At 37.6% G+C, this 20,044-nt stretch overlaps 1 protein-coding gene across 1 annotated transcript in view; it reads left to right on the forward strand.

The window, feature by feature from the left end:
* TOMM70 (translocase of outer mitochondrial membrane 70) overlaps nucleotides 1-16,185 on the forward strand; it is a gene marked incomplete at its 5' end in the record, with an annotated part of 38,673 nt that extends 22,488 nt beyond the window's left edge. The window contains 7 exons of the mRNA XM_079705342.1: nucleotides 826-1,033; nucleotides 3,610-3,744; nucleotides 4,806-4,913; nucleotides 6,156-6,272; nucleotides 12,530-12,627; nucleotides 13,217-13,339; nucleotides 15,730-16,185. Of these exons, the coding sequence (XP_079561468.1) occupies nucleotides 826-1,033; nucleotides 3,610-3,744; nucleotides 4,806-4,913; nucleotides 6,156-6,272; nucleotides 12,530-12,627; nucleotides 13,217-13,339; nucleotides 15,730-15,883 (943 nt within the window). The 3' untranslated portion in view covers nucleotides 15,884-16,185. The remainder of the gene's footprint in view (nucleotides 1-825; nucleotides 1,034-3,609; nucleotides 3,745-4,805; nucleotides 4,914-6,155; nucleotides 6,273-12,529; nucleotides 12,628-13,216; nucleotides 13,340-15,729) is intronic.
* Nucleotides 16,186-20,044: the final 3,859 nt, after the last annotated feature.

Genomic DNA, 20,044 nt, shown 5'->3' on the forward strand with positions numbered 1-20,044 from the left:
TAAATTCCTTTTCAGTTCAAAAAATTCCTTCTACAAGCCTTCTCAATAAAAGTCATCATCTTAGAAGAGTGATGATATTGTGGTCACTGCTTTTTAAAAAGTAGGGGAAGGGTGTTTTCTTTAAGTACTATTTGATGGAAGGGTCTGCTTCTTTGATATTTCCACCTATTCATTCTAGGTCTCTTCTTTTAGGTGAAACAACACAACTTCTGGATGAGAGCCTTTTATCAATAGATATTTCCCTGCCTCCAGTTCTTGCTCCCTTACAGTCCATTTTCCACAACACAGCCAGAGTGATCTTTACAAAGTACAACTCAGGTCACACCTCTTCCCTTGGGTTCTGTGACCCTAAACTCACTTAATAACTTTCTATTTCTCTGTTCTTTCTATTAGTCATAAAATAACTGTTGCGTGCCATCAATGTGCCACAGATAAGAAGGTGAATAAGACAGGATCCTTTCCTATGTTGCAGATCAGTCTGTCATTAGCTCATCTTTTCATGTGTCTAAATGTTGAAGCCTGGGCAATTACCCTAGGTTTCTGCCATTTTCTCTGTTGTTCCTTTTTTAAAACTCTCTCTCCAAGGCAGCAAGAAAATCCCAGTCTGCATCAAAAATCCTAACCTGTTACACACACTGCCCCGCATACCACCACCCACACTCCAGTCTCACATTGACTGGCTAACTTGTTAAGGGGAAGAGGACAATTGTTTAACTCAAGTATACTAAATGTGGCAAGTTTTAGCATTTGATGCTTTTTTAGTAATTTTTAATGCTCATTTTATTAGTAATAAATAGTAATTTCCTATGTTTATTTTATTTTCAGCTCTGGATACTTAAAGGCCAAACAGTATATGGAAGAAGAAAACTATGATAAAATCATAAGTGAATGCTCAAAAGAAATAGATGCCCAAGGCAAATACATGGCAGAAGCATTATTACTACGAGCTACTTTCTACTTGCTTATTGGCAATGCCAATGCGGCCAAACCAGATTTAGATAAGGTCATCAGCTTGAAAGAAGCTAATGTGAAGGTACATTTAAAACTCTGTGTGTGTGCATGTGAAAAAATTAATAATAAATAAAAATAAGACTTTCAGGTATGTTTTGCCAAAGTTTTGGCATTTCAATTGCCATTCTCCAAAAGATTATTTTTTGTTTTGGAAGGGACTACGCCTAATGATGATTGAGTTGGTGCGTGAAACTGAATCATAAATGTCAGTGATAGATATCTTTAACTAGGAAAGGACTTTTTTTTTCCCCTATAATATCTGGTAGCTTCAGCTTCCCCGTATAGCTTCTGCCTACTGTATTGGACTATATTTGGGTAGGGGTAAAGGTGATGTAGCAGTGCTATAGGTAGTATTATAAATAACATGCAATATGTAGTACAGGGTTATAAAATGCATTTAATAAAAAATAAACACATTTAATATATTCTGAAAGATTTTATTTACATGAGGAAAAAACAAGATCTAAAAATATAATATAGAAATATACTGAAATATATCAAAAGTTTTTGCAGTTGTGTGGTTGGAACAGCTTTTTGTTTTCTAAGTGTTCTTGTGTGTATGTAGTTATTTTTATAATTAAGATTTGGTGTGGGGGGGTCTGTCGAATTATATGAGCCTTCTACTCAGTGTAACAAGAATAGCGGTTAGCTGCCAAAGTACTGTACTTCTTATTAGATGGTTAACATCTCTTTTTCCTCATTGAATTAAGTGAACTCTGGCTTTATTCACCTCCAAATGAATCATTCATGTATTTTATGGAAAATGAGAGTTGTTTTCAAGGCCTAAGTATTTGTTAGCAAATTATCTTAACTTCTTGTAAACAAAAGTAATTTAAACTAAGTATTTGTTAAAAGTCCTTCTCAAAATAGATTTTCAAGTTGAAGATACCCTAGTAATAATTATCTTTAACTTTATTTCCTGCTGATTTTCCTGATGATTACAAATATGTTCTGTTATGTGTTTTTGTTATTGTTGTGAGGGCATTCTTATTTGTTTCATTGAGGAAAACATATGTATGTACTTTTGCCTTGAAAAAAATTTTAGAGAAGGATCCTATTTCTTATTTCATGATCATGATTTTTTGTTTTAATGGCAAGTGATGATGCCTGTCATATGCCATGTACAAAAATGAGCTCAAAACGGATCAGAGACCTGAATGTTAAGAGCCAAAACTATAAAACTCTTAGAAGAAAACATAGGAGGAAATCTTCAATACTTTAGATTAAGCTGTGGTTCCTTAGGCATGACACCAAAAGCACAAGTGACCAAAAAAAGGGAAAACACATTCCACAGGATGGGAGAAAATATTCATAAGTCATATATCTGTTAAGGGGCTTGTATCCAGAATATATTAAAGAAGTTTTTCTTACAATTCAACAATAAAAAGATAGCCTAATTTAAAAACAGGAAAGGATCTGAATAGACATTTTCCCAAAGAATATGTACAAATAGCCAATAAGAACAAGAAAAGCTGCTTAGCATCATTAGCCCTTAGGGAAATGCAAATCAAAATCACAACGAGGTATCACTATACCCACTAGGAGGGCTGTAGTCAGAAATTTGGACAATTAAAAGTATTGGTATAGATATGGAGAAGTTGGAACTCTCATATATTGCTGGTAGGAATATAAAATGGTAAAATCCCTTTAGAAATTAGTTGGGGTTGGGAAGTTCCTCAAAATGTTAAACATAGAGTTACCATGTGACCCAGTAGTTCCTCTCCTAGGTATATATACCCACGAGAGTTGAATTCATATGTCAACACAAAAACTTGTGCATGAATGTTCATAGCAGCATTATTCATAGGAGCCAAAAAGTGGAAGCGACTCAAATGTCCATCAGCTGGGGAACAGATAAATAAAATGTGATATATCTATACAATGGAATATTATTCAACCATTAAAAAAGAATGAGCTGGGATGAAGTGAGAGAGTAGCACTGACATATATACACCACCAAATGTAAAATGGATGGCTAGTGGGAAGCTGCACAGGGAGATCAGCTCCAATGCTTTGTGATGACCTAGAGGGGTGGGGTGGGAGGGTGGGAGGGAGGCTCAAGAGGGAGGGGATATGGGGGTATATGTATACATATAGCTGATCCACTTTGTTCTACAGCAGAAACTAACACACCATTGTAGAGCAATTATACTCCAATAAAGATATTTAAAAAAAGAAAAGAATGAAGTACTGATACATGTTACAACATAGACAAACCTTGAAAACATGCTACGTGAAAGAAGCCAGTCACAAAAAGACCGCATTATGTACGATTCCAGTTTGTATGAAATGTCCGGAATATACAAATCCATAGAAAGAGAAAAAAAGACTGATGGTTTCTAGGGACTGAGAATTAGGGAGGAAATAGGGAGTGCCTGCTAATGTGTATGAGATTTCCTTTGGGAGTGGTGAAAATGTTCTAGAATTAGTGGTGACAGTTGCACAACTCTGAATATACTAAAAATGACTGGCTTATGTACTTTTAAAGGGTGAGCTTTATGGTATGTGAATTACATCTCAATAAAGCTGTTATTTTAAAAAAACTGAATTAGAATAAAAAGTAGTAATGATGGATCTTTCCTCATTTGGGGTATATAGCTTCGAGCAAATGCTCTCATCAAAAGAGGCAGCATGTATATGCAACAGCAGCAGCCTTTGCTGTCTACTCAGGATTTTAACATGGCTGCCGACATCGATCCTCAGAATGCAGATGTTTATCACCACCGAGGACAGGTAAATTAATTTTCTTAAAGAGTTCTGATCTTTGAATTGAGGAATTTGATACCATTTTGAGAATGTCTTTAAAGTTTTCTTACATCGCTTGTGATAGCTGTGAACAAAGTATCAGAGTGGTTTACAGTTTGGGTTGGCATTTATTTAGTCTCATCTTGAACATTTGTCCTGATATTTACTTGTAAAAAAAAAAAAAAGGAAGAGGAAGGCTATAAATGTTGGCTTTTGCCAGTTCAGTTTTGTTTTTCAGGTGTTTCTGCTTCATGGGTTTTCAACGAGTAAAACATTAAAAACATGTAGTGACAAATTAAAGAAAGAAAATGTAGTGAGCATTTTGAGTTAATGATAGAATCAACAGAATGATTTTTGTGGGCTTCTTGCTGTAAGGAATTATTAGCCTGAACTATCCAGACAGTATCAAAAAAATCTCTTCTGAACGGAGTTTTATAACATGCATATTTGTTTTTTAGTAAAAATATGTAGTGAAGAAAACAGTTCCCAATTTCAGCCTCATCTAGAGAAAATGCGGCTTTATAAATCTGCTTGTGTGACGTGGCTTCTTGGAATGCATTAGAGTAGAAAGTATGGGCTAATCCATATAATAACAGAAAAGTCAGGTTCTTTCTAATGGAGAATTTTATCTAATATTTCTGTCTGAAGGGTCTTAAGAAGTGTTGAGATAACCTTAAAATTCTTGGTATTTTGATCCTTACTGGTAATGTCTTTTAAGATTAATTTGAAATGTAATTATCTACTGTCTGATCTACTTTGACGTTTGAAAGTACAGAGATATTTCATTTTCTAGAAGAAAAATCACTTAAGAGTGATCAAAAATGGTAGGTTTATAGTGCTTTTTTAAAAAATTGGACACTGGTTTTAAGTTTTAGAATCTTTCCTTTAAAATTATAAGATTTACTAGTTCACTATTTCTAGAAAGTAATTCTATATTGAATAATTTCATGTGTAGCATTATGCTGAGCTGTACTAAGAGGCACGGTACATATTTAACTGGTGTACTTGTTATTTTGAACTGCATTTATCTATGTACTTTTTTTCCTTAGCTGAAAATACTGCTTGATCAAGTTGAAGAAGCAGTAGCAGATTTTGATGAATGTATTAGATTAAGACCTGAGTCTGCTCTGGCACAAGCTCAGAAATGTTTTGCATTGGTAGGTTTGACTTTCTTTTGTATTTTCCTAAACATCAATATTTCCCATTGATAACAAAAATGAGTATCATTGTCTACGAAATCATCTACTGACAGGGAGAAAAACATGTCAATTTAGGAAAGTAGAAGTGTGTATTACTTGAGGTTCTGCTCCAGTATTTCTCTGGATGCCTTACTTGGTTCATCTTGATAGATGTTTGTCCCTGATTTTATGCTCCCTAAACAGCACTCTTCTCTCTAATTCTCTACCATAAACCAGTACGAAGAACAAAAGCATTTAGAGGAAATACTGTGCGATCATTACACCATATAACTCATCTCTCATTTCGCCTTTGTAGAGCTATTAATATTCAGAAATACAAAGTTGAAAATCAAGTAAAATAAGGCCATTTCTAATGAAATCAGATACTTCAGTTAACCCCATACCCTGAGTCCTAAAAGGATTTTCCTTTTAAAGAAAGAAATTGGGGGCTTCCCTGGTGGCGCAGTGGTTGAGAATCTGCCTGCCAATGCAGGGGATACGGGTTCGAGCCCTGGTCTGGGAAGATCCCACATGCCGTGGAGCAACTGGGCCCGTGAGCCACAACTACTGAGCCTGTGCGTCTGGAGCCTGTGCTCAGCAACAAGAGAGGCTGTGACAGTGAGAGGCCCGCGCACCACGATGAAGAGTGGCCTGCTTGCCACAACTAGAGAAAGCCCTCGCACAGAAATGAAGACCCAACGCAGCCAAAAATAAATAAATAAATAAGAGTTAAAATTATTTTATAAAAAAAATAAATAAGAGGGATCTCAAATAAACAACCTAACTTCATTAAAAAAATTTTAAAAAAAGAAAGAAATTGGGTCACAAACACATTTATATTACAGATTAAAAATGTTATCAGATGAAGAAGCTTTATAATACTTTTATTATAAAGTAATAATAAATAAAGTGATAATTTATATTGAATTTAAAATTCCTCTACTTATATGCAAAGTTAACCTGTTACAAGTTAGTCTTCTTCTAGAATACTGAACATCTTGAAATTGTTTAGTGGCAATGAAGTCCTAATTGTACGTAGCCTATGGATCCCTGCTCTAAAGATATTCCTGTGGAACCCTTTTAGATGCAGCAAATTATGTAGCACATTGCCTGCTTCTCTGGAAATATTTATGTAATTTTGTGTGACTTTTATAATATGTTAACATTTCCTGAGTTTTTGAGTTCTTGCTTTGACAGGCCTGTTTTGATTTTTTTACACAGTATCGCCAAGCATATACGGGAAACAATTCTTCACAAATCCAAGCAGCTATGAAAGGTTTTGAAGAGGTCATAAAGAAATTTCCAAGGTGTGCTGAAGGCTATGCATTATATGCCCAGGTAAATGTCATTTTTCATATTTTTTCACTTGCCAGTTCTTTTTTAAAGAACTGCATTCATATCTTGAATGCTAGCCTGGAAATCAGAAAATAGTGCTTCTCTTGTTGCAGCTTTTGTGGAAGCAGATGGCTTTGTTCCTACTTTGTTTCTCCTGGTCCCCAGGATGGTCCTGGGTCACCTTAAGAGGGCTTCCTATGTTATACAATTTGAAAACCGTGGCCCTAAACTTGTAACATGGGGAAGCTTAAATAGAGCATTTCCCTCATGTTTTCATTTGGATTGGATTTGCAAAATTTAATTACCTTAGGAACATCTACTGTATGCAATTGGTGAGGGAAATGTCCTTGGAAAGGGTTTTCTTTCTATTTGATCACTGTTCTTTTAAATGGTTAGATAGTCTGTAACAGCTCATTTTAATCTCTGGTTTGTTTAAAATTCTTGAAGCTTTCCTTGGTTTAGGATTGAAGCTATGGAAAGTAGGATTTAAATTTGGATTATTTTCACTTTTTGGTTTTTTTTTTTGGCTGCGGTGGGTCTTCATTGCTGCACGTGGGCTTTCTCTAGTTGCAGCGAGCAGGGGCTACTCTTCGTTGCTGTGCGCGGGCTTCTCATTGCAGTGGCTTCTCTTGTTGAGGAGCACGGGCTCTAAGCCTTCAGTAGTTGTGGTGTGTGGGCTCAGTAGTTGTGGCGCATGGGCTTAGTTGGCTCTGTGTGGCATGTGGGATCTTCCTAGACTAGGGCTCAAACCTGTGTCTCCTGCATTGGCAGGCAGATTCTTAACCACTGCGCCACCAGGGAAGCCCCACTTTTTAAATTATAGTTTGAAGTCTTTGAAAACTTATTTATTAATTTTAAATCATCCATTTAAATGAAAATGATTAACTTCTTATAGCCACAGTTAAAGAGTTTTTCCTCTAACTAAATGATCTCTGAATGACTGTTTCTTTCTCAGTCTTTAAGTTGAAAGCTGCTTTTGGTATCTCAAAAACCAGCCATCTCAAAACTCTATATATTTTCTCTTATTCTTCGTATTCCAAAGAAATGTTGTTCCCCTCCCTCCTTATCCCCCCAAACATCACAGAAATAGGAAGCATTTAAAAATGACCGTCTGTATTAGACTCCTACCTCCAGACATTCTTAGGGTTGATTGTTTTGTTTTTAATTTCCTTCATGTTATCTTTAGTCCAGTTATAAGAAAAGTTCCACAGGATAAAACTTTCTTTTTGAGGGTTTATTGAGAGGGACTACAGAAGATTGATTGTGTCGGATCTATTATGTAAAAGTCCTACCATCACTGCATTATTAGGGGTTGAAATTCTGCAGTATGAAGTACAACCCAGGAATTCTTTTTTTGTTTATTTGTTTTAATATATTCTTTTCCATTATAGTTTAGCACAGGATATTGAGTATAGTTCCCTGTGCTATACAGTAGGACCTTGTTCTTTATCCATTCTAAATGTAATAGTTTGCATCTGCCAAGCCCAAACTCCCAATCTGTCCCTCTCTCTCTCCCGCTCCTGCTTGGCAACCACAAGTCTGTTCTCTATGTCTGTGAGTCTGTTTCCTTTTTATAGATAGGTTCATTTGTGCCATATTTTAGGTTCCACATATAAGTGATATCATATGGTATTTGTCTTTCTCTTTCTGACTTACTTCACTTAGTATGATATTCTCCAGTTGCATCCATGTTGCTGCAAATGGCATTATTTCATTCTTTTTTATGGCTGAGTAGTGTTCCATTTTATATATGTACCACATTTTCTTTATCCATTAATCTGTTGATGGACACTTAGGTTGTTTCCATGTTTTGGCTATTGTGAACAGTGCTGTTATGAACATAGGGGTACATGTATTTTTTTAACATATTTACTGCAGTATAATTGCTTTACAATGTTGAGTTAGTTTCTCCTGTATAACAAAGTGAATCAGCTATATGCATATGTATATCTCCATATCCCCTCACTCTTGTGTCTCCCTCCCACCCTCCTTATCCCACCCCTCTAGGTGCTCACAAAACACCAAAGCTGATCTCCCTGGGCTATGCAGCTGCTTCCCACTAGCTACCTATTTTACATTTGGTAGTGTATATATGTCAGTGCTACTCTCTCACTTTGTCCCAGCTTACCCTTCCCCCTCCCCGTGTCCTGAAGTCCATTCTCTATGTCTGCGTCTTTATTCCTGTCCTGCCCCTAGGTTCATTAGAACCTTTTTTTTTTTTTAGATTCCATATATATGTGTTAGCATATGGTATTTGTTTTTCTGACTTACTTCACTCTGTATGACAGACTCTAGGTCCATCGACCTCACTACAAATAACTCAATTTCGTTTCTTTTTATGGCTGAGTAATATTCCATTGTATATATGTGCCACAACTTCTTATCCATTCATCTGTTGATGGACACTTAGGTTGCTTCCATGTCCTGGCTATTGTAAATAGTGCTGCAGTGAACATTGTGGTACATGACTCTTTTTAAACTATGGTTTTCTAAGGGTATATGCCCAGTAGTGGGATTGCTGGGACATATGGTAGTTCAGTATCAAAGAAAATAAAATTAGAAAGATAAAAAATATATTAGGAAAAATAAAACTATAATTGAACCAACTGCAACAATGTAAAATAAAACCACACCAGAAAAAAGAAAACAGAAAGGGGAGGGGGGAATAAGCCACAAGGAGAGATCACTAGCAAAGTATAAAGAATAAAATTAGAAAAATAAAAGATTTATTAGGGAACATAATAATATAAAAGAATCAACAACAGTGAATCAACAAGGTAAAACAGAACCCCAATCGAAGAGAAAAAAAAAAAAAGCCTTGGCTGTGGGGGCAGAGTTTAGGTGGGGTGGGACTTAGGCAGGGGTGGGGTTTAGGGTGGGGCGGAACCTAGGCAAGTGGGGGGGTTGTCGTTTGATTGTGGGGCGGGGCCTAGGTGGCGTGACATTCAAGCGTGGGGTGGGGCCTCTGCTTAGGACCTGAGTGATCAAGGAAGGGGAGAGGCAGTATGTCCAAAGGAGGGCTTCCGGAGTGTGGAGTTCCAGAGTTTGGAGGTTGGGCCCTGAGTGAGGGTGTGTGGGTGGGGTTTAGGCCCAGCGCATTGGAGGGGGTCTCTGAGTGCAGAGGCAGGGCCCTGGGTGGGGGTGTAGGGGCAGGGCTTGGGTTCTGCAGGGCAGGAGGGAGGCTTTGAGGGCAGAGTATTAGTCCTTGGAGCCCAACAGGCTCCCCGGTGCCTAAGTGGATAGGAAAAGCAGTGGCCGTGTTCCCTTCCGTTCTTTCGCACCCCTCTACCACTGTCTCCCCCCGGGTCTTCCCCCGTTGCTGCTGCACTCCTAACCTTGGGTAGGTCCCGCTGGGTGTAGGAACTCCTCCCCTCCCCCGGCTACCCCTCAGGGGTGCCAGTCCCATAGGTTCGGCCTTTACTTTTGCTCCCCCTTCCCTGCCTCCCATTCCCTCAGGACCCGCGTGGCTGGAGGGGTCCTAGGTGGGCAGAGGATCAGGCCCAGTATCTCAGCAGGTTCCTGGGGGCCCAAGGGGGCAGGGGAAACCTGGCCATGCTCCCTTTTGATCCTCTGCCCTCCCAGTGGTTCCCCAATTTCCCCTTCGGATGTGGGACCCCTTCCCCTCCTCCAGCCACCCCTCAGGGGCGCCAGTCCCATCCCACCTCCACTCCTCCTCCCCCTTTAGTCCCCCCACGCCCTACATCCTACCTGGTCACTGGGGGTTCCTCCCGTCCCCTTAGGTGTCCATGGTCCCCCACTGGTGCCTGGTAGGTACCCTAGTTGTGAGGAGAAGCAAATTCCGCATCCCCTTAGTACACCATCTTGACTCCACCCCCACATGTATGTTTTTGAATTATATTTTGTCCAGGTATATTTCCAGGAGTGGCATTGCTGGATCATATGGTAATTCTATTTTTAGTTTTCTGAGAACCTCCATACTGTTTTCCATAGTGGCTGTACCAATTTACATTCCCACCAGCAGTGTAGGAGAGTTCCCTTTTCTCCACACCCTCTGCAGCATTTGTTATTTGTAGACTTTTTAATGATGGCCATTCTGACTGGTGTGAGGTGGTACCTCGTTGTAGGTTTGATTTTCATTTCTCTAATAATTAATGATGTTGAGCATCTTTTCATGTGCCTGCTGGCCATCTGTATGTCTTCTTTGGAGAAATGTCTATTAAGGTCTTCTGCCCATTTTTCAGTTGGGTTGTTTGTTTTTTTTGTTGTTGATTTGTATGAGCTGTTTGTATATTTTGGAGATTAAGCCCTTGTCTGTCTCATCATTTACAAATATTTTCTCCCGTTCTGTAGGTTGTCTTTTCTTTTTGGTTATGATTTCCTTTTGCCATGCAAAAGCTTGTAAGTTTGATTCAGTCCCATTTGTTTAGTTTTGTTTTTATTTCTATTGCCTTGGGATACTGATCTAAGAAAACATTGGTATAATTTATGTCAGAGAATGTTTTGCCTATGCTCTCCTCTAGGAGTTTTATGGTGTTATGTCTTATGTTTTAAGTCTTTAAGGCATTTTGACTTTATTTTTGTGCATGGTATGGGGTGTGTTCTAACTTCATTGATTTACATGCAGCTCTCCAACTTTCCCAGCACAACTTGCTGAAGAGACTGTCTTTTTCCCATTTTATATTCTTGCCTCCTTTGTCAAAGATTAATTGACCATAAGTGTGTGGGTTTACTTCTGCAACCCAGGAATTCATTAACCTCAGTTTGAAATCTTATCTGCTCAGTCTTTGTTCCTATAATTCCTAGACAGAAAAAAAAATGACACATTGGTTGCTGACTACATGCTCTATTAATTAATTGTGAAAGCATGTACTATATAAAATTTTACTGAACGTATAGAAGTTAAAATAGGACAGACACACATTATAATTGTATGACGTTTGTATTGAATAGTACACTTGGGTTCAGGGCTTATATTTAATTAGGAACAAGCCAGAAGGTGACAGGACCATCTTCATCACTGAAATGAAATTCAGAAGGGCCTTTTTGGTGCAGATTTCTGTAAGCAGCTAAAAGAGCAAAGGCCACTGACTAGCTTTTAAAGAAACCAAATATTAGGAACAACTCTTTTGCAGAGGTTTCATGATTGTACATTTCTCTCTCATTATGTTACCTTCAAAACAGGTTTTGGCTTACTTGAGCATCATCTTTTTTTTTTTTTTTTTAATATATTTATTTATTTATTTATTTTTGGCCGCGTTCGATCTTTGTTGCTGTGCGGGCTTTCTCTAGTTGTGGCAAGCGGGGGCTACTCTTCATTGCCGTGCGAGGGCTTCTCATTGCGGTGGCTTCTCTTTTTGCAGAGCACCGGCTCTAGGCACGTGGGCTTCAGTAGTTGTGACACACGGGCTCAGTAGTCATGGTGCACGGGCTTAGTTGCTCCACGGCATGTGGGATCTTCCTGGACCAGGGCTCGAACCTGTGTCCCCTGCATTCACAGGAGATTCTCAACCCCTGTGCCACCAGGGAAGCCCTACTTGAGCACCATCATATCAGCACTAGCATTATTACAAGTCTGTTTGCACTAAAGTTTCTATCTTTTGGTCCCTCTTCTGATGTTTGCTTCACTATATATAGCAAATTTTATTTATACATAGAGAGTTATATATAGTTATATGTAGTTACATAGTATGACTTTTTTCTTTGAACCCTGAAGCTTGAGCTTATATGCTGGCTAACTCTCAGAGTTACAGTTTGATCAGCATGATCTGGTATCCACATAACCAAGTCTTCCATTTCTGCCATGGGATTTGCCTTCAAACAGTTGATTGTAGCTGCTTTCTTTCTTTGACCAATCATTTTTAAGGAATGACTCTGATAACAGTTAACATACCTATCTGAACTTATCCTTCCAAATGAGTATTGTTTTTAAAGTAATTCCCTTAGGATATATTACGATAAATTATGAATAAGTGACATGAGTGTACCTGTGAGAATCTGATATTAGAACTTGCACCAAGAGTGGGATTTTCTGTATTCTAGAATTTATTAGATCTTCTCCTATTGCATATTACTAACAAACTTAATAAAGAGAGAGAACAGTTAAGATTTCATATTTATAATGTTGCTATGTAAAAACCCCAATAATTAAGATGCAACATTTTAAATAAGTTTAATCCCCAAAACAATAATTTGGTAATGAATGGTTACATGAAGTAAATTTTAATAATTAATAAGCAGTATACTTTTAACTGCTTAGGGTGACAGTTACCTAAATTTAACTGAAGTATCTCTTCACATAGGCATTAACAGATCAACAGCAGTTTGGTAAAGCTGATGAAATGTATGATAAATGTATTAATTTGGAACCAGACAATGCCACAACATACGTTCATAAAGGGTATGTATTTTTGTGGGTCTGTTTGTTCCAGTAAGAAACTAAATTTCTTGCATAGTAGTAAGATGGATTTCTTTTGGTCACTGCGAAAGGGGACTGTGGTAGAGAGTGTCAGTGTTAGCTGAAAAATTTCTTAGTGCTGTGGATGCTTCACTGTTACTTTTTCTTTTACTTATGTTTCATTATTATACAACAGTTAGTAAATATGCTATTTTCACCCTAGCTTAAGGTTTTCAGTTCTGAACATCCTGTCAGGTGTTAAACTTGTATCAAAATAGGAAACACGTAAAATAAGTTTTTCCTGTCCTAGTATAGTTGAATTGTCATTTTAAAACTTCACTTAAATTTATACCGAGTAAAATACTAAGCTGTGCAAAATAAGTTAATGATAGAGCCTAGACCGTTGGACACTCTTTTCATAATAAGGAATTTAGACTGCAAAACCATTATAAATTGAGGGGAAAAAACCAATTTGATGCTGATTCTATACTGTTTCAGATTTTGTTTTTCCTTGTAAATTAAATTATAAATTCATTGAGAGCCAATTGATACTGGGCCATGGTCACATCTGACTTCTGTTTTGCATTTGCAGTTTACTTCAGCTTCAGTGGAAGCAAGATCTGGATAGAGGTTTGGAGCTTATCAGCAAGGCTATTGAAATTGACAATAAATGTGATTTTGCATATGAAACCATGGGAACTATTGAAGTACAAAGGTAACTTCTAGAGTCTGTCCTTAGGAAAGTTAGGGCATCTCCATATTTATCTTTTCATTCTCATTATAGACAGGTTATTGTCAATAATCATTAAATTTTTAAGTCTTAACGTGTTTTGCCTTTTGAGGCAATATTCCCTTGAAACTATACAACTTTGATTTGCCTTGTTTAATTATTTTTCCAGTTTAAAAGTCACACTTAAAAGTTGTTTAAGTCAGGCATATACATTAGAAAGGGAAACTTGATCTTTCTCCAATACCTGTTGTGATTTTTCTTCCTTTCACCTGTATTATTTCTCTTGGAGGGAAAAAAACATCTGCAGTGTACTTAGGCAGTGCAGTGTAGCATAAGGATTGGCAGCCACGTTGCCCGAAGACTTAGATCCTGCTACAGCCAAGTGGCTAGGCAAGTTGCACCATCACCTCTGAGCCCCCGAGTTTTCTTTAAAATCAGGGAGTTGGATAAGAATTTTTGCAATTTTTTCTTGTAACTTCTTGTTTTCTGTAAATGTTTATCCAGAGTTGCACTTGAGATCCACCATTAATAGGTGATAACTGTTTATGCCATAGCATTTAGTATACCATCTTGATACTGGCATTGCCATCCATTTGAGTATCTACTCTAGGCCAGGTACTGAACTCTAGGTGCTTTCCAAATATTATTTCAATTGATTTTTACCCCAGTCTTTATAAAGGTTGAGGTTATATGATCCTCCATTTAATTGAAAAGTGTAGAAACTGATGCCCAGACTGGTTAAATTAACAAGGTTACATGGTGAGCACATAGTAGAAAGAGGACATGAGCCAATATTTCACTGATGCCAAAAGTAACAGATCTTGCCACCATCGATTGTCAGGAATTAGTAGGAGTTGTCTTAATAACCTGTCATGCAGTCACTTCTGGGGTCCTCTGTCTTTCTGCTCCAGAGTAGGCAGTATATAGGCTGATGAAAATTTTTGTGATTCTTTTGATCCATCTATACTGACAGTTGCATATAAATATTAAATTATTTCTTAATTGCCAGTTTGTTAATGTGTATAAAATATTCTCATACTAGAATATGATGGGGTAATAGTTCTTAATCTTTTGAGCAAAGCTGTGGATTTTTCCTAAAATAATGCACATACAAAAACTCTTTGCAGATAAGTTGTTCCTAGAGCCTGGGTTAAGGACCCCTGATTTATGGGGTTTGATGAATTTTGTGTGTTACTTTAAGAATTCCATTCTGAATCCTGCTTTACAAATAGATAAGTGAATGTGAATGAATGAAATTGCTGATTATCCTAAGATTTAGCAAATCTTCTACCTAATATCTGAACATGAACTCTCAAAGTTATTTTCTTTTTAATTGTCTATTATGTACTGTATCAATATATGTAGTAGGAGATTGAGTACAGTCTCCCCAGAGGTATATTGTACTTCTTAAATTCTACCTGGTATATATATAGTGGGGACTTAATACAGTATTTATTGTAAGATTACATGCATGTATGCATATATACATAGCCAGTACTAGTTACTATAAAATAGCTCTTGGTTCTTGGCAAGTATATAAAGCCTGATCACAGTTAGACTGTAAGAGATAAATTATATACTTTATGACCAAGCATATTCATCCATTTATTTAAAAAATGGATACTAGCTACCAAGCATTGTACTAGGTTCTAGGAATTGAAAGGTGTCCCGTAAGGATCTGTTAAGACTGTGGTGTAAACAAGTACCAATATATATTCATCTGACTGTGCATAGAATGACAGTAGTAATCATGGGAACAGTGGGGAGGGAGCTGCCAATTCCTCTAGTGTGGGAAGGGGAGAGTATTTTTCATGAGGATATTGTATTTGAACTGGGCCTTAGAAAGGTGAGGATTTGGCTAGAATAAGGCAGAGAAGCAATAAATAATCTGAGCATTATGAGCATGAGTGAACTCAGGGAGACCTGTGTGTATGCAGTAGAGTGTTGGGTAAGGGATATGCTGGTAGGGCTCACACAGATCTGTGAAGGTAAGGCCTCTGAATACCTGTAATGTTCTCTGAGGCTATGTTACTGCTTTCTATAGGAGCCTCATGATGGAGTAGAAACAAGCAGAATTTAGGAACCAGATATGATTATGATTTTAAATAAGTCATTTAATTTCTCTAGTCTCACTGTTCTTATCTGTAAACAAAGACCACAAGTAGCATAATATAAGCATATAGTATTTGTAATAGTAGCTAACATTCATTGAGTGTCTTCTATGTGCTAGGCATTATTTTGTTATAAAGAAGCATTTTATTAGAATCATAGTTGAAACTTAAAGGTCAGGCTCCATGTAGCTTCACTTATAAACTTCATTGTGTACTGTGAAATGCTTGTTGAATCTGAAACATTTAAAATTTTTGTTGTTTTAGAGGAAACATGGAGAAAGCCATTGACATGTTCAACAAGGCTATTAACCTGGCCAAATCAGAAATGGAGATGGCTCATCTATATTCACTCTGTGATGCTGCCCACGCCCAGACAGAAGTTGCAAAGAAATATGGATTAAAACCACCGACATTATAAAATACAGGGGAAGGAAAATGCCCCTCTTTTTAGGAGTTTACCCCCTCTTCAACTGAACCCTAAAGACACTGTCGTGAACTACGTTGAATGGTGGAGCTTAGTATTTGTTTGTGCTGTTGTCATTTGTTACATCTGTTTCATTTTTAGGTGTTGTGGGAGTGCCTGCTGAAGAAAGTTTGCAGTGTTGCAGCTTTTATGCCCTGTGCAACAAAAGCTTAGAACCTGTTAAAGGGATATTAAAATGAAGTTGCAAAGAGTACAAATGATAATAGGCCATGCAAATAAAAATTTTGATTTGTTGATTTGACTTTTTTTTTTTTGAGGGGGGTGGGAGGGTTACTGTGTTCTGGATGATTTTGTCTTTGTGTGTGTGTGCGTGTGTGTGTGTGTATAATATATGAGTATTTTGCAGTTTTACAGCATGTTGGTTTTTAAATTAACATAGTAAGTGCTGTAAAATAAGATTCTTTTAGATTTGACTAATCCCTTTTAGTTAATTTTTTTTTTGAAGGAAACAAAGCTTAAGTGGGGATTTCGTTTTTACGACAGCAAAATTGAGACCCTTTTAACCACTGTCAGCATGCGCAATGCCTCTGATTCTGCAGAACGTTAGACGCAGTGGCGACGCTTAAACCTTTGACCCCCTTCAACTATAATGGATAATGTACATCGTTCTTAAAGTCTACAGCAGCTGGTTTTCATAGAGTAAATTATGCAGAAGCAAGATATTCTAATTGATGTATGTGCTAGAAGACTGAGAATTAATGGGAGAGCAGACCAGGCAAGAGGTAAGATGAAATGAAAAAGTATTTATAATTGCCCATGGCTATTTTCTACAATAGGTATTACTATTTAACAGTGTACTTTTTAAAGAAAATGAAGGTTGGTTGCATATGTAAAGACGAAGTAAGTGTGGTAAGTAGTTAATTAAAATTTCTAGTGAAGAAAATGTGGCCTAACAGTTCAAAAAGGATGAAAGTCTCAGATCCAGAAGCATAGTATTTCCTTAAGTGATAAGTTTAATGCTTCTTAACTATGGCTACATGCACTTAAGGGATTTTGAGCCAGTATTTTTAAAGATGCTGAGGACACCTGGAGTGCATTTTAGTTTTGAACTAACCTTGGTCTCTAAGGCCTGGCTGACTGACCGTCCACACTACACTAAGGTTTCTGACAGCAGATTTTTGTTTTGTTTTGTTCATTTCACCTTTACCTCACCCTCTTAGAAATCACTTTGTGTTTTTTCCAATTGTTACTTTTATAGATCATCCTTTTGCTTATATGCTGGATTTTTCTGGTGGGGTAGAGAGGTGTTCTTAAAGAGTCTCTTGTTTTGAGATATTCAGGGTGGGGAGAGGTTTACTTAAGTCTGAGTATAATAAAAAGAGCAAGCCTTCAGTTGTACTTTTCTGGAAATGGAATCTAATTAGAGTTTTACATTGTTGGGAGTAAATGAGCATTCACCCCTCTTTAAAAGGGTGCTTTATCCTATTGAAACCAAAAGGTTTTGTCAAAATGCTGTCTTTTTAGAAGCTACTAGAAATGACTCCCTTCCAAAGTCAGAGTCTGGAAAATATTGAAGAGGCAATAATTGGTGGGGGGCAGTTAACATAATTTAAGATAGTTTGGATAATGGAATGTTTGAGAGCTCTGCATTTTAGTTTTTAAATTATGCACTTACTATAATAAGCCCTGAATACAGAAATGTTCTACATCTCTGAATAACCTCTGACTTTAAAAAAGTTTTTATTTGCATGGCTGTATTTACATTAACGCTGATATTTTCTTCTCTCTTCTCGCTTCCTATCCCTTGGGGTTCAGTAGAAAACACACAAAGGAAACTGAAGCATGTACCATTCAATACTAACATTCCACATCCTCATGGACTATTGCCTGTTCTGAAAAATATTTGAAACTGCACTGAAAGCTGCGTCTGTGTCTTTTCTATTGTAAATGACCTCACGTGTAAATTCACCAAATAAATATTACATTCAAGCTTTTCAATCTATTCTTTAAATAGAAAGATAGGTAGTTTATTCATTTACCATAGTACTGGGTAAATTCATAATCATTCTCTTTGTGGGCTCAAACTAACTTTGAAAAAAGGGACATACTGGACACATTAGTATCTGAAGCACAATAAGTTTTGGGTATTAAAGATGGAGTTTCCCCATCCTTCCTCCTGGTGAAGCAAAGCTCTAAGAACTGCTAGTAGAGCCACTTACTTTATTCCTACCTATACCTTACCCATACTTGCACAACAGCCTGGAAGGTTACCAATCAGACCTGAGGCCTGTGACTAAGTTTATACTCAAACTGGTTTCACCAGTGAGTTTTGATTAGTTTTCAACCACTTGGAGCCTTTAAGAGAAGATACCTGAAAATATCTACCACCCTTGAGTATTTGTGGTATGAATAGGGAATAGATCTCAAAGCAATAGTAACCAGCTTTGGCTTTAAAACACAATTCAGATAGAACTTTCTGCCCTGTGGAGACTCAAATGGTAGTTTAAATAGTCCTTTTTCCCAGGAGAGCTCAACTAATTGTCATCTTCTTAAGGCTGTTTATGAACAGGAAGACTATATAATTTACCCAAGAAATTTTTGAGCATAAAGTAATAATTACTCAAGACTGTCCTGGGTAAGTTGGGTTGTATGGTCTTTGTATTCATAAAGAAATAATATGGGAGTGGTGATGGGGGTAATAATCAAGCCTACCTTTAGTTCTCTGCAAAACTGATTTGCAAACAAAGTGACAAGAATTTTAAGTTGATCTGTTTGTAAGCCTTAACACACTGTGATAGAATGAATAATGGTCCTCCAAAAGATACCGAAATCTTGATCCCTGGAACCTGTGAATGTTACCTATTTATGTGGCAAAAATGGACTTTGCAGGTGTTATTCAGTTAAGAATCTTGAGATGGGGAAAATATCCTGGGTTATCTAGGTGGACCCCAAGTATAATTACAAATGTCCTTGTAAAAGGGAGATTTCAGGAGAAGAGAAGACAGTGCGACAACAGAGATCAGTGATGTGACCACGAGCCAAGGAATGCTGGCAGCCACCAGAAGCTGGAAAGGCAAGAAATGGATTCTGCGCTAGAGCAGAGCTTGGCCCTGCTGACACCTTGATTTCGGCCCAGTGAAACGGACTTCAGACTTCTGGCCTTCAGAACTACGAGAGTGAGTTCCTGTTGTTTTAGCCACTAAATACATGGCGGTTTGTTAAAACAGCCACAGGAAACTATTACTCCTTCGGTTATTGTATACAACACAGCTTACAGTTTAAAGGAATTATTTTGAGTATCGTGAAGTTTAGCATGACTTCACATGCACTTAAATTTTGGCCAAAGGTGTTTTAGGCCCAGAGTGGAGGTTTAGTCGAGAGCTGGAGCATTTGTGTTGTAAAATACATATGATCATGGTATAATCACCAGGCCAAAAGCCTGCTCTTCATGAGGTAAAAAGTTGAGATAGCTCTGCTGATACCTAGAAACATCAGAAGATGCTCTTTCCAGGTGTTTTGAAACTCTTAAAATCAGGCAGTATGAAAACTACAGTCTGGTTTATTTCAAGCAGAGGGTGCATAAATTGTTGGGGATTGAGAGCTAATATTAGACCCTTCTAGATGGCCTACATGCTAGAAGGGATTAAAGAGCCTGCTGATCACTGGGACAGGAATGGTGCTAACCAAAGGAGGGGAGGAAGTTCAAGGTGGGAAGAGGCTGCAGGCCAACATGACAGCTACCGTTAGAGCCGAGACACGTGGTTCAATTTCTCCAGCATTTTTTCTAGCACTGGAATATACCATGACTCTGCAAGTGCTGTCCTGGAGGCCATGAGAGGGTTTGGGCTTCTAAAGCAAATAGAGGGGAGGAAGACCATGACTGAAACAGACTCCTGGACACCATTTTGGGGGCAGGAAAGTTTAAAGCAAGGGGGGACCAGATAGAGCAGGTGGGATTCTCTGCACAGATGACCCATGGTCTACATTTCAGTGAACTGCTATATTAAGCAAATTTTACCCAATTTTATTTCTCAGAATATCTACAAGAACTGAAGGTTCTAAGATTTTACGCTTCTTCCAAACAACAGTTTCATGAAGGCCAGCAGAAGACGTGAGATCCTGGGTCAGAGATGATGGATTTAATTACTTAGAGCA

Source organism: Hyperoodon ampullatus (genome assembly GCF_949752795.1).
Source record: "Hyperoodon ampullatus genome assembly, chromosome: 5".
Taxonomy (NCBI): Eukaryota; Metazoa; Chordata; class Mammalia; order Artiodactyla; family Ziphiidae; genus Hyperoodon; species Hyperoodon ampullatus.